The sequence below is a fragment of the Poecilia reticulata genome, linkage group LG2, assembly GCF_000633615.1.
Source record: "Poecilia reticulata strain Guanapo linkage group LG2, Guppy_female_1.0+MT, whole genome shotgun sequence".
In the NCBI taxonomy this organism is placed as follows: domain Eukaryota; kingdom Metazoa; phylum Chordata; class Actinopteri; order Cyprinodontiformes; family Poeciliidae; genus Poecilia; species Poecilia reticulata.
Window position 1 is genome coordinate 24,568,676 of NC_024332.1, and position 14,536 is coordinate 24,583,211.

The 14,536-nt window shown below is 39.5% G+C and overlaps 2 protein-coding genes across 2 annotated transcripts in view; one reads left to right on the forward strand and one right to left on the reverse strand.

The window, feature by feature from the left end:
• frzb (frizzled related protein) overlaps positions 1–11,834 on the reverse strand; it is a 34,464-nt gene extending 22,630 nt beyond the window's left edge. The window contains exon 1 of the mRNA XM_008437019.1: positions 11,597–11,834. Coding sequence (XP_008435241.1) covers positions 11,597–11,801 — 205 coding nt within the window. The 5' untranslated portion in view covers positions 11,802–11,834. The remainder of the gene's footprint in view (positions 1–11,596) is intronic.
• On the forward strand, positions 2,652–14,309 carry dusp19a (dual specificity phosphatase 19a). The gene is made up of 5 exons (XM_008437033.2): positions 2,652–2,903; positions 5,160–5,400; positions 6,115–6,161; positions 7,067–7,219; positions 13,759–14,309. Exons 2-5 carry the CDS (start codon positions 5,178–5,180, stop codon positions 13,963–13,965), a joined length of 630 nt encoding a protein of 209 aa, XP_008435255.1. The 5' UTR covers positions 2,652–2,903; positions 5,160–5,177; the 3' UTR covers positions 13,966–14,309.
• Positions 14,310–14,536: the final 227 nt, after the last annotated feature.

Sequence of the window (14,536 nt, forward strand, 5' to 3'; positions counted from 1 at the left end):
CACACACATATACACACCCTTGGCTTCTCTGGGTTTTCTGACTCATGGATCAACATGCAGAGAACTGAATCAGCACTTTGTCTTCCATCATTCGCTTACCTCTCTCTTTCTTTCTGTCTTTCTCTCTCTCCCCCCGTTCTCGACCCGTTTTTCTTTCTTTTGCATGTTCTCATGATTTAATCTCTGTAAGTGTTATTTTTTCTGACGTAAAAGCTTCTTTTAGTTGGCAGGAAAGAAATTCTTATCAGAGGAATGAACACACACATTCCCAAAGKTAAACACGCACATAGACTGGAAGCRCATTCCTTTTTCCCAATCTTTTTTCTGTCTCTGTCCCCCAACATCACCTCTTCTGTCAGATTTTTCGTTTTGTCCCGTCTTCTGCTTCTCCTCGCCTCGTTCTCGTCACTTTTCAGGTTTTGGATCAGAGGCAGGGGCTTCTTGTGTCCCTGGAATRCATTATGTCATTGATAGTCCTCTCTCAAAGATAGCTGTACTAACGTGTCCTGGGCCAATGCGGTGGGGTGGAGAGGGTGGGRGGGTGGTGAGGTTGGGGGTTGAGAAGATTCAGTTTCACCCAGAGAGAAAGCTAGTTCTCGCTGCATGTGGAAATATTCTTGGAAACTACCAGAATTGATTCCAACATAAATAAGACTGCAGCTGTACACACACACACACACACACATGCACGCACGCACGCACACACACGCGCGCACACTCAGGGTATTGCGAAGGATTGAATGTAATCCGGAACAATTGCTGATTTTGCGGCATGTTTGCAGAAAAAAGTGACTGGAGGCTGCACTGCTGGATTTACAACACGTAGTTAAATAAAGCCAATGCGGCCGAGGCGGACATACTCACTGCAAATAGTTTTCATCCTCCTCTAAAACCTGCTGCCCTCTGCAGCTGGAACACATAAAGTCATCTGTGAGGGTTTATCCTTCTGGTTGAAGACACTGTTCAGTAGGTACTTAGAAGGCTTTCTCACCAATAAAAACACATCCTAATAGGTTGTACGGTGTTTTTAGCACTTAAATGCCAATAATAAAAAGGTAAATGAAGCACCACGTGTCCATCAGATGGCTTCAGGTTTGCTCCCGCTGTTAAAGGGGCAGTATTATGCATATTCCAGGCACTTAGTACCATTTTATAGCATAATCAAGAAACTGCTACCTTCAGGTATTAAAAAAGTGCGTGTATGAGTCAAATATGACAATTTAACACATTGAAATTGGGTCTCTGTTTTTTTAAGAAACAGAGACCTGCTCTTTCTGAAACTCCGCCTTCAGGAAGTTATCACAACTTCACTCCTGTAGTAACCCGTTAACAACATTTTTACCAGTGTTGCATTGAGAAGTAGCTCCTATAATGAGCTCAGCTGATGCTCRGTTCCACCTGATGTTTGCTAATTGCTGCTGGCTAGTCTGAAGGAGCAGAGGAACATCTGCTTCATGGAAACGGCAGCACTTTGTGAGAGCAAGAACACCTCAAACACTCCAGATGTGTTTTTGATGAGGGAATAACAAAATAACGTGATGTAAAGCTAAAAGTCCAATTTACATAATACTGGCAGAAAAAAGTGGCAACCTTAGCATAATGCTACCATGCTCAACAGTTGGCTCGGTTTTCTTTGTTTTGAAACTCTCGCCTTGACTCCTCCGTTACTTGGTGCCGACAATCCTCATCACAAGCCTGCACCAAAGGGTGCTGCTTTTATGTCAACAYGAACCAAAATCTCTGAATAATGTCCCTGAAGCCTTCTCTGACCTATGCAACAGGGAACAGGGCCCAACAGGGTGTACCTAATAAAGTGTCCAATGTATTCAAAAACTCAAAACAGTTCTACTTTTATCTCTTTATCTTGAACAAAACTGAAGCATAATTAGACTCTGTCACACAAAGTACTTACAAGTAATAAAATGTATTTATGTTTGAGAACAATTAAAAACTAAAACTATACACTCAAGACCTATCAAAAGTATAACTTCTGAAAGTTACTGCATATACTTGTTTATTTTTTAATATATTTTTAAATGTACATTTAAAATATACATTTTTAGAAAAACATGCAAAGTCTATTTTTTAAAAAGATTATCCGAATTAGAACTTTAGYACGTAATATATTTAAATATAATGTAAAGTTTATTTTAGGAAAAAAAAATAGAAATCAAATATTTGGATGGATTAAAAGCATGGTTTTTCAATCTATGTATTTTAAAATATCTTAGGAAGTAGATAATATTAGAAACGTATTTCAGACAAATGCAGCCTACTTAAAACATACATAAGTTTTTGACTTTTTAAGCTGGGATATATCTGTCTCCTGTTTCTCAGGAAGCCGATCAGCAAATATAGAAATATAGCTCCCTCTAGTGGAACATTTGCAGCATCTACCAATTGACCACAGTTTCTTTTAACTCTTAAGCCTGTATTTACTAAAATGTTGTGACTTAAAAACTTCAAAACTCCGAGTTCCCTCTTGTTTTTTTTCTATCATTGTTTCCAATATGGAACAAGGTTTTATTCTTGGTACAGTTTAACAGTATCTGTTACGTAGCTACGCTGTTTGCTGGATATGAGTGTGACGCAGCAGTGGGGTGAGGAGGGGTGTGTGTGTGTGTGTGTGGGGGGGGGGGGGTCAGCTCAGGCAGGTGGCGGGTCTCATGTTGCTCAGTGACCGCTCCCCTCCAGCAGAGGAGGTCCAGGTAACACTGGGCAGACAGGTAGACGTCACACCCGAAGCTGCTACAACTGGACTGGACGACTGCTGGACAGAATGATGAGAACAGAAGTGTGTGTCCGTGGTTCTCTCTGTGTCCTGGTTTGAACTGGATTACCGTCTGTTTTGGCACAGGAACGTTTTCAAAGCAACAACTAAAACCGACCATCTGATAAAGCAGGTAATGGACACTCCCATATTGAGCTATGCGCGTGTTTCTCACTTTTTATCCCCGTGTTTGTTAATGTGCTTTATTTTAAAAAGAAACTTGAACTTTAACTGTTAACTGTTGCCTTGAACTTGGTCAACAAATATTCATGTAAAAATAAAATTAAAACTATTAGGARGTGGGGGAAACAACATACTAAATAATMTTCGGTGTATTTTTTCATAAACATAACTTTGCAYCCTGTGTWGTACAAGAMAAATTGCTGAGAAATGTGGATTTAAATCAGAMATCACACGACTGGACAGGCATCTCATAAAATTATAATAATAAAAGAATAAAAATTAAAAGTCAGATTTAGGGATGTAAAMWWTTTTAAAAAGTATAAATTTACCATCCAAAATGAGAAGTTTACATTCTRAAAATGTGTTCTTTGGGCTGAATGAGTATCTGAGCAACAAAATAAATAAATAACAATTATGTACATARCTTTAATTTAGAATGTTAATTAATGTTCAGTTAATTTACCAGCACCAGAAATGACTGATAATCACAGTAAGCCAGAAACGAACAGCAAAAAGTAACAAAAACCAGATCGACACAGAAGCACATCAAGATAAAAGCTAAAAATCAATAAATATGTTACTTGAATTACATTAAAATGAAAGTATTCTCTATGAATTTTGCCTAAGATAATTCCTACCTGACTGTATTCAGGCCTGGGGACATTCAGTCCATCRTTGACCAGCYGCAAAGATCTTAATATCTTTAATTTTACAACTGGAGACCCAGTGAAATGATGACAGGACGACTGTGAGACGTTCTGTTTCCCCGATTGTGTTGCACTGCAGCTGATATGTATTTTTACTGTCCGTATCTCTTATGTTTAATGTACAAAATGTTCAATGCTGTTGCCTATTTTTCTACATCCTAAATTTGACAAGAATGACTTAATTTTAGAAGCTGGTTTAAAATAAAACTAGATGTCGCTGTTGAGATTTAGCTTTGAGCCCTTAACTACACCTGGGTTTATGACGCTTTTACGCACTGTTGAGTCTTTCTGAGGTTGTGTGTCTTTTTTTTTTTACAGTAAGCTAAAGGAAACCCTGGCCTATCCACTGTCTGTGTAAAGAGTTGTGCCATATAGTTTGGTGATAAATGCCAAATTGAACATTTAAAGGASTTCATTAAAAACTGCTGCTTACTGGTCTAAAGTGTGTAGTTGTGTTTTTCTCATGTGGTCTTTGCTTTGAAAACKTAATGAGCATTTGACTCACAATTAGACGTTTATTTGACAGCTTAGGCTTTTGGTGACTGGACTTAAACGAAGCTATTCAGAAAGAAGGTGACAACACCATTAGAGCATCAATACTAAATCATCTAAACTGACTCCAGCGCTCRAAATAGACGGGTAAATGCACTCTGAAAAATGTAATTATCTTGTGTAATTGGTCCAGTGAATGATGCATAATTAAGTTGATGAAGTGTGGGGCAATTATCTTCTCTGGCTTTCCTTTACTACTTTGCGGCGGTCAAACCATGTGGTTCTACAGCGACTTCATATTCGTTATGTCAGAGCATCGCTGTTTTAATTCGGGCTCCTGTGCATTACCTTGAAGTTGAAATATTATACCATTATCAACATATGACTTGAAAACGGTCTCAAAACAACAACATTGTCATTTACAGCTATAATTTCAGCGACTATTTGTTATCCAGCAAAATTTATTATGGCAGATTTCTTGGGATACATCAGTAAATATAGATTACTCTGCAATATTGGATATTGATATCGATATCGACCCAATTTTTCACATCAATGTATGAACCAATCAACCAAGTTTATTGATGTAAACTTGTTGCTGAAGTTTACATCAACAAACTTCAGCAACAAGGCATTTCAAAGAGCTTTGCATCATGAAAACACAGAAATACAAAGTCCTAAYAGTCAATGATGAAGCTTTTYATTTTGAAAAGCTCCATCGTTACACATCATATTTCACTGATTATGTTTCAATAGCAACTCTAAACAGCTGAGTTTTTAGTCTAGATTTAAATGAACTCAGTGTTTCAGCTGTTTTTCAGTTTTCTGGAAGTTTGTTTCAGATTCGTGGTGCATAGAAGCTGAATGCTGCTTGTCCTTGTTTGACTCTGGTTGTGGGGATGCAGAGCGAGCAGAACCAGATCAGCGCATCTCCATTAAACGTCGATATGATGACGTCGTGGTAATGCTGTCGAGGCAGTTTCTCACCGACGTTCCYGTCTTCTCAGGTTTGGTAAAGTTTGGCCATGCAGTCGTTGACTCAGGAGATTCGGAGCTTCTCCCGGACTCGCCTGCGGAAGCAGTGCACCCGTGTGACGTCGCTGAGTGGCCGACGCATCATCGAGACCTGGAAGGGTTCGACGATTACTGTGGTCGAAGACCCTGTCCCGCCAGAGAAGATGCTGGGMTACGTCCCCGATACKTCCTGGGACCTGCAGGTCGGCTCTGTAAAGCCATACCTGCTTCTGGGTGAGAGTGGGAGAGACAGACAAACACCCACTCAGCAAATGTTACGTTACGTTATGTTACCAAGTCAAGTTTATTTGTGCATCACGAAAGAGCAAGTTTCATTGGCAAATGATTTCAATTATTATAAGACATTTTTACCATGTTAAAAGTGAAATAATCTACCAGTGGAACTAGTACTTTTTCATCAGAGTTAATAAATTATTCACTTATAACAAGTTGAAAAGTTGCTTGTAAGTTAGTTTCGTCTTATTTCAAGTGTACTGAGATATTTGCGCTAGAAACCAGACAAAAGTACTTGGTAAGATTTAGTGTTTTTGCAGAGCGTCAGTATATGATTGCTCGTTTTTATAACTCATTCCTGTTTTTAACGTAGTATTTTAGGTTCAGCCGTTGTTTGGGTTTACTTCTACCCTGGTCAGCAGTCGGGTTCACCTCCTTTCCCTGCCTTGGCCTCGATGTCACTTTCAGTCCACTACCACGACCTCCCGGACCAGGGCAGCCTGTAACACGAGTGCAGAGGTGGGGGTGGACTGGAGGAGACATGACCCCTGAGGACATACATGTGGAAGCTGGATGAACCTTTGACCTGCATTAAGTCCAGCGTACCGAACGGATCCTCGTTTGGGTCCAACTCCCTCCAAGACACACGGAAAAGTCTGGAACTAGAGGCGTCTAATTGACTCACTGTGTGTGTGTGTTTGTGTGTGTGAGCAGGTTCCCAGGATGCTGCGCACGACTTTGGCACCCTAAGAAAACACAAGGTGAGCAGATCAGGCCGGGTCTTACAAGACTCCAGCCTGTTGTGAACTGAGCATTGGGCAACAGTTTTGGGTTGGCCATCTTTTTGTTGTCTTCCACATTTGCAGATAAATATTCATATAAAGCACCTTAAAGAAGTATTCCTACCCATCAAAGCTTTCTACATTTTGTCACATCGGAACYACAAACTTTGGTTTATTTTAGAKGTATTTTATGAGGCAGAGCAACACGAAGTAGTGAATGTCTGTAAAAGGGAAGAAAAAAACAAAGCAAGGTTTTCAACATAAAAATAGGACAAGGGTGATGTGAATATTGTCACCTTCCTAAAACAATAGCCTACGCACCCTTTTTTTTTTWTTTTTTTTTTTAAGTTTTTCAGTAAGATATACTAGCTTATTTTAAGTAAACAATTCCTTAATATTGATGAAAAAGTACCACTTCCACTGGCAGATTATTTCACTTATGACAAGATGTTTTTCTCATGTTACAAGTGAAATAATCTGCCAGCGGAACTAAAACTTTTTCACCAATATGAAGAATTATTTACCTAAAACAAGCTTCTATATCTTGCTGAAAATCTACTTGTAAGTTAGTTTTGTCTTATTTCAAGCCCACTAAGATATTTGCACTAGAAACTGAACCAACTTTACTTGGTAATAAGTTGTTGTTTCCACTTGTTCAGTTGCTCTTCAGGGTTTAAAAGATTCACAGAGGCGTCTTAACGTCGCTGCCCCATCAACATTGTACCCTGTAAATATCATTTYCTCAAGAGCTGTTAACCGAAGACAAGCACAGTGTAGTTACACACTCAGTGTGTTTATATGCAGCCTGAATGCCTCCCATTCAGACCGTCCATCCGTGCGTGCCACACACTTCGGTCCACCAGTCAGCCGTTCTTCCYCCTCAGGTTTCCCACATCCTGAACGTGGCGTTCGGCGTGGAGAACGTGTTTCCGGACCTGTTCATCTACCGGACCGTCAGCATCCTGGACCACCCTGACGCCGACCTGCTGCAGTACATGCAGGACTGCTGCGACTTCATCCAGCAGGCTCACAGAGAGGTAGTGCCTCCGTCGTCGGGAGATTTCCTCCGTGGCAACGTGTCAAAGTGCTGCGAAWGAATTCTACCCCCGTCAGCTGACCTCAGTTTAATCTGCATTTGCAAAACTGATAACATCGCAGAGATATCGAATGACCAGATGGATTTAAAAGCTACTGCAACGTAAGGCGAAGAACTTTAGACTGTACTTTCAATCTAAAGTACAAAGAACTTGACCTCAACAAACAAAAGTTGAATCAGCTGATAGGTTAAATAGATTCTTTTCAGTCCCACGGAAGATAAAAGTTCTTTGTCCGACCAAAATTAAGAACAGTTTTGTGTTATTTAGAAACCACGCTCCTTAGATTTTTCACATTTTGTCACAATATAAGCAGAATCTATCATAATTATGAAACAGGAGGAAAATGAATCACCTTTCACAGCTGCAGATCTTTCTGGGGATGTTTCTGCTGGCTTTCTGGAGACTGAAATCTTTGCCCGTTCTTCTTTGCATTCCTAATGGAGAGAGTGTATAAAACGTCTCTGCTCAAGTCTTGCCACAGATTTTCAAGTCTGTACTTTGACTGGGCCATCCTGTGCTTTGATTTACACCATCATAGTTCTGGTTATGTTTAGGTTCTCCGGTCTTTTGGAGCCTCTAGCAGTTTTTCTTCCAGGATTGTTCTTCCATCACYATGTTCCACCAGCTGCGTCTCCATTCACTATATGATGGCGTAATTTGACATTTCGAAAATAAATTTACTTAATGGAAATGCTCCACTTTTAAAAAGACCTCATTTTTTATAAAAAGTTTTTGACCTCACCTTCTTCAAATCAGATAACATTTGTGCTTCGTTTGTACAGCAATAATTTTCATTTTTGCTGCTATCGTTTCAAAGATANCTCAAGAGCTGTTAACCGAAGACAAGCACAGTGTAGTTACACACTCAGTGTGTTTATATGCAGCCTGAATGCCTCCCATTCAGACCGTCCATCCGTGCGTGCCACACACTTCGGTCCACCAGTCAGCCGTTCTTCCYCCTCAGGTTTCCCACATCCTGAACGTGGCGTTCGGCGTGGAGAACGTGTTTCCGGACCTGTTCATCTACCGGACCGTCAGCATCCTGGACCACCCTGACGCCGACCTGCTGCAGTACATGCAGGACTGCTGCGACTTCATCCAGCAGGCTCACAGAGAGGTAGTGCCTCCGTCGTCGGGAGATTTCCTCCGTGGCAACGTGTCAAAGTGCTGCGAAWGAATTCTACCCCCGTCAGCTGACCTCAGTTTAATCTGCATTTGCAAAACTGATAACATCGCAGAGATATCGAATGACCAGATGGATTTAAAAGCTACTGCAACGTAAGGCGAAGAACTTTAGACTGTACTTTCAATCTAAAGTACAAAGAACTTGACCTCAACAAACAAAAGTTGAATCAGCTGATAGGTTAAATAGATTCTTTTCAGTCCCACGGAAGATAAAAGTTCTTTGTCCGACCAAAATTAAGAACAGTTTTGTGTTATTTAGAAACCACGCTCCTTAGATTTTTCACATTTTGTCACAATATAAGCAGAATCTATCATAATTATGAAACAGGAGGAAAATGAATCACCTTTCACAGCTGCAGATCTTTCTGGGGATGTTTCTGCTGGCTTTCTGGAGACTGAAATCTTTGCCCGTTCTTCTTTGCATTCCTAATGGAGAGAGTGTATAAAACGTCTCTGCTCAAGTCTTGCCACAGATTTTCAAGTCTGTACTTTGACTGGGCCATCCTGTGCTTTGATTTACACCATCATAGTTCTGGTTATGTTTAGGTTCTCCGGTCTTTTGGAGCCTCTAGCAGTTTTTCTTCCAGGATTGTTCTTCCATCACYATGTTCCACCAGCTGCGTCTCCATTCACTATATGATGGCGTAATTTGACATTTCGAAAATAAATTTACTTAATGGAAATGCTCCACTTTTAAAAAGACCTCATTTTTTATAAAAAGTTTTTGACCTCACCTTCTTCAAATCAGATAACATTTGTGCTTCGTTTGTACAGCAATAATTTTCATTTTTGCTGCTATCGTTTCAAAGWTWYWAAGAAATGTTTCCAGGGGTCATGAAAGGTCAACCTCCCCCTCACCCCCCACCTTCTTCARATCAGATTAAATTGGTGTTTGTGCAACTATGTTTGTGCAGCAAAAACTTTTGTTGGTGCTGCTTTGGCTTTGAACATATTAACRAAAGTTTAAAGGTCAACCAGCCCCACCAAGTTTACTAAATCAAAATGATGAAGATTTTTGCTGCACAAACGTACCACAAACGTTTGACACCAATTTTGTCTGACTTGCAGAAGGTGAGTTGGGGGCAACTCCACTCAGGTAAAGTTTTGGCATCAGGAAGAAGTTTTTTTTTTTTCCTTTTTTTTTGTAGCTTTGCCAAAATTAGTTTATTTCACAAAACTGTGATGGAAAGACTTTTTTGTTTTTCCTTTTGCAATACAGGTCATGTGATCAAGAACCGGATGCTGCTGGTGATTTTAATTGCGTTTCTTATTTAATGCAAAAACTGCAATTGCGAAATCGCGTCTTTTCTACACCAGCAGAACGTCGACAAGATTTTGCTCCCGTTCATAACGGAAACGCAGCTGGAGACGTTGGTTTCCCACCACACCAGGCATTTTTGCCAAAAACCTTTGATTTTAGCTAAGATCAGAGCGCATTTTCCCTYGTGTTTGCAGTAGCTTAGAAACATTTCCTTGTAACTCTTCCATGAATGCCAGATTTGTGGAGTTCTTCAGTAACTTTTTTAACTTCTCCAAATTGTGCTGTGTTCCTTGGCCGTCATGAAGCCGGTTATTGTCTAACAGCCTCTAACAAACCTCTGCAGCCTTCATGCCGTGCGTTATGAACAGTTTTGTGTTATGACAGACGTYCTGACATCTTTGCCACTTGCTTCCTCTCCTCATTTCCTCTCCTCTTTTTCAGCTCTGAATAATAGATGTTTAGTTTTGTTGATGTTTTATTAAACAGCCTCTAGATCAGATCTCGGTGACATACAAGCTTTTAGCAGCGGAGCCTGGGCCTCACCTTAACACGACACCACACACNGTTAGCTGGAGTACACAGACTCAATAAAAAAAGGCTATTTGAGGAAGGAACAACACACTCAGAGCAGTAATTAAACCAAACCGGTAGAAAAATAAATACATTTTTCATTTAAAATTAAAAAACTTTTTATCTCTGTATCTGTACTCAGAAATCCTGAATTGTCCGTATTCTGCAGACTGTGTCAATTTTATTTATACAATTTAATCTTTTAGTCGATTAAAAAGTTTATAATGAATGAGTAAAAACTGAAAAAGTATCAGATTTCTTTTTTCCATATTAATATTTTTGTATTTTGCACAAAAAGAGCAAATATTAAATGTATTAAAAATGACATCAGATAGATATTTAATTAGTGGCATGTTTACCCAGATGTGAAACTGAAGTTACTCTCGATTTTTTGTTTTTGTTAACCGGAAAATCCTGTCTGGTTAAAGTTGTGAAAGAAGCAAAACAAAACAAAAAAAATCTAAGATTAATAACATTAATACTTAAGATTATTTGTTGTTGTTTCATTCTTTTGTTTTGTGCCTCCATGAAAAAACCCCAAAACAAAACAACTGTGGCCCCACCCGCACCCCAATGGGGAATTTGGTCTCACTAACAGGCAAAAAAGTGTCTTTCCACCAATTTCTGTTTTACACTTTTACACGACAGAATTTTTGTTGTTGTTGTTTTTAACTTTGTATCTAATGTGCTGAATAAGAAAACTAGTCAGAGATTAAAATCTCAGATATTTTAAACTGGACGCCAGCTCATATTTTAAAGATTTTTTTTTTTAGTCTGTACTGAGGTTTGAGTTTTTTGGAGGCACAAAAGAAAATACTTAGTTTTTTTTTGTCTAAGATGATTTATGTGAATACTTAAATATTAAATATTAAGATGCCTAACAAGTAACCTTGAGGGATGAAAAAAAATTAAGACTCCTTTAGTATGATTTGTAATACTATAATTATTATTATTTAAGTGGAGAAATAAAAAAAACTTTTGGCAAAAATCGCTTCGTTCATTATTTTAGGAAGGTAACGATTTGGAAAGCACCCAGTTGCTTGCTGGGGAAAAAAAACAACTAAAAAACTTTTCATTTAACTTTTGGGATCAACAGGATCAAATGTCATATTATTGTAATAAGGAACTTGGAAGGATTTATCATGAAGAGGTTGAAGGAAACTTTGCATGAAAACGTTTAAAAAACTTTAAATCTAACACTTAAACTAAATAAAAATGTATCCAGATATTGTAAAAAAAAAAAAAAAAAACCCGTTAGATTTATAGTTAATTGGTTTTTATGAGCGCAGCCCGGAACTCACCCAGAAGCCCCTCGAACTGCTCGATGGCCAGCACCGCGTTGTCCTGCGTGCTGTGGTGGAGGTGGTTCGGCATCTTGGTCATGTTCCACGGCATGGACCGGCACAGCGGGATCCGGACCGGCTCGCAGGCAGCCGCCCGGACGGCGGGCGGCCACAGGGCACAGGACACGGCCAGCAGAGACACGCAGAGTCCCGCCGAGAGCATGACCGGGGCGGGGGGAGGTGATGGGGCGGTGAAANTGCAACTTTTAAATTGCATTTATTGATTTTTCCCTCCCCCCAGCAGATTTTGAAGCTCATATTTGATATCCAGATGCAACTTGTTGTTTTTATTGTTTTGTAAGAAAAGATCTAGATATACTTTTTTCTTAACTCATTTATTCTTTTGCATRCTTTCCTCACCATTTAACCAAAAGTTTCAAAGTTAACTTTTTCTACTGGCTGTATTTCTAAATAATTTTGGATCGTTTCATTCGTTTATCCAGCGCTCGCCTGCTGCCCGCCCTGCCTCTCGCCGGGCGGTGTAAAGCGTTCTTTTGATGGAACATGCGGGCTGTAATWGAGAAGCTAATGACTTCCTAAAGACACAAACAAACAAGCTGTTTAGTTCGGCTCAAAGAGCCRAAGTCACAGCAGCAGGAGCACAGAGCCAACGTGTGGTCAAATAATGCCACTGCAGCGGATGTTTGAAATCCAGCAGCTTCGACTTCCATCTGGTTATCAGGTCCTTATTGTTTTCAAAACTATTGATTTATCGATATATAAAAAGAAACCGAAACATTGACTCGAGGAATGCTGGTCATTGCAGACAATTTCATGTGTTTCTAGAAAACAAGACCTTTACTWTTTTCCTAACTTTTGTTGTACAGAAACATTTATTTATGTGGTACTTAACTTAAGTCCCAACCAAGTAGTATAATTTGACACAAAACTTCTCTCTTACGCTGGCTTTTTTGTCCCGGCCAGARGCAAACTATTAGCTAAATAAAGAACTAAATGAATCCATCAGGAACTAAAACAAAACAGCAGCTTTCCTCCGCATCTTYAYGAAGTCATTGTGTAGAACAACTTAGTTTAAACAAAATAGCCTTTCAATGATAACTAAAGTTGTGCATTTCTGGTATAAACACGAGAATTTTTGTTTCAGGTGATTCAAAACGACTATGAATAAAGTAAATAAGAAGGGAATCAGAATTTKCATCAATGTTTTGGCTTATGTAGATATTAATAACTATGATTAATAATTWACTTTTAATCAAATTATTAATAAGGTGTTAACTAGCAGAATCAGGAGAACCATTTCAGTGTACCTGAAATCATTCGCCAAAAAATGCCAGACTCTCAAGAAGGAATAAATTCAATAGTACTGGACAGCAGATACATCAGCGCCAGACAGCAGATACAGCAGCGCCACACGGAGGGTGATTGACAGCGCTAAGAACCTCCTCCTGGCTCTGATTGGTTGTTGGGAGCAGTGGTTGAAAACAGAGGTTGATTTTTATTCACTACTGTCTGGTACCATCCTGTCACAACAGTTTCAACAAATGTGTCAAAAAATATTTTTAATGAAAGTTACATATTGAAGCTTTGGAGACTAAATTATTAGTAATGGCATAATGTTAAAAAAACAAGGCAGTTGTTTATCGCAGAGCAGCGTGACCCCCAAATGTGAGACTGATTTGTCTGCGTGACTTGAGAGAACAAGACACATAAAGCAGCTGAGCTGTTAGAGCTACAAAGAGACACGGAGTCATGGATGCACGGTTTGGCTGAGCCATTAGAGCTAAACACAGGAGATGTGCTAAGCTAACCTAAGCAAACGCATGTGTTGTGAATCTGCGCCTCCAGTGGCGACCCCAGGGAAAGGCGGGACTTATTGCAATCTTGGTGTTATGTGACTTTTGTGACATAACCCAAAATGTCACAAAAGTTTGTTAGAGTTGTGACATAACTGATTGGACTGCTGGAAAATGTGATCCGATCGATTTGCTTGAGGAAAGTCCAGCAGTGCCAAGTACAGAACCTTGAGGCACACCACAAGTCAGTCGTGTTAAAGACCAGTAGTGATGATCAAGTACTTTAGAGCTTTGAATTAGTAATTTTTTTCTGGGCTTCAAGTTTAATCGGTCGTTGGTCTCAGTTGTGATGTGATTGTGTTTCAGAAAAGCGTTGTGCTGGTCCATTGTAATGCCGGTGTGTCCCGCGCCCCGGCTGTCGTCATCGGCTACCTGATGTCATGTGACGGACTGTCCTTTGAAGACGCGCTCTCATTGGTGAAGTCCGCCCGGCCGGCCTCCTCTCCTAACCCCGGCTTCCTGGAACAGCTGAGGAACTACAAACTGCCTACGATGAACGGGTCTAAAGACTGAAGGCAGAGTCTGGCGAAGGTCATGCAGTCTGACGAGAAATCTCTGCGATTGTAATAAAACATTGTAAAGAAACGCTTAAACATTTCTTCTGTGTAGATTCGTTTTTATTGGTGCAGGAATACATTAGAGAGTTTGCAGGAAATGTTAGATACCAACCATCAGAGTGAAATTAGGTCTGAGAATAACTGCAACTATCAAAACTTCCTGTTTGATTTCTATTTATTTTCTGTGTTGTATGCCTTTTTGTGAATTTTAGATTTCAAAATGTTCTTCAYGAGCTTCTTACCAGCAATAAGATCTCTCTTGCTGATGTTTTTTTCCATATTAAAGCTACTATCCAATGATGTATTTCTTTTTTACTGGCAAMATCAGATCAATAATAACAAAGTTTACGATGAGTAGAAATGAATTGAGCTTAATACAGTTCATCCACACAACATACATTCACACCAGATGTATGGATAGACATCTCGAAGGCACATTACAAGACAAAAACATAAACTCAGTTCAAGTCAATCAGACACACTCCAATGTAATCCTTGTCATAATGTTAAACTCCATTTATTATCTC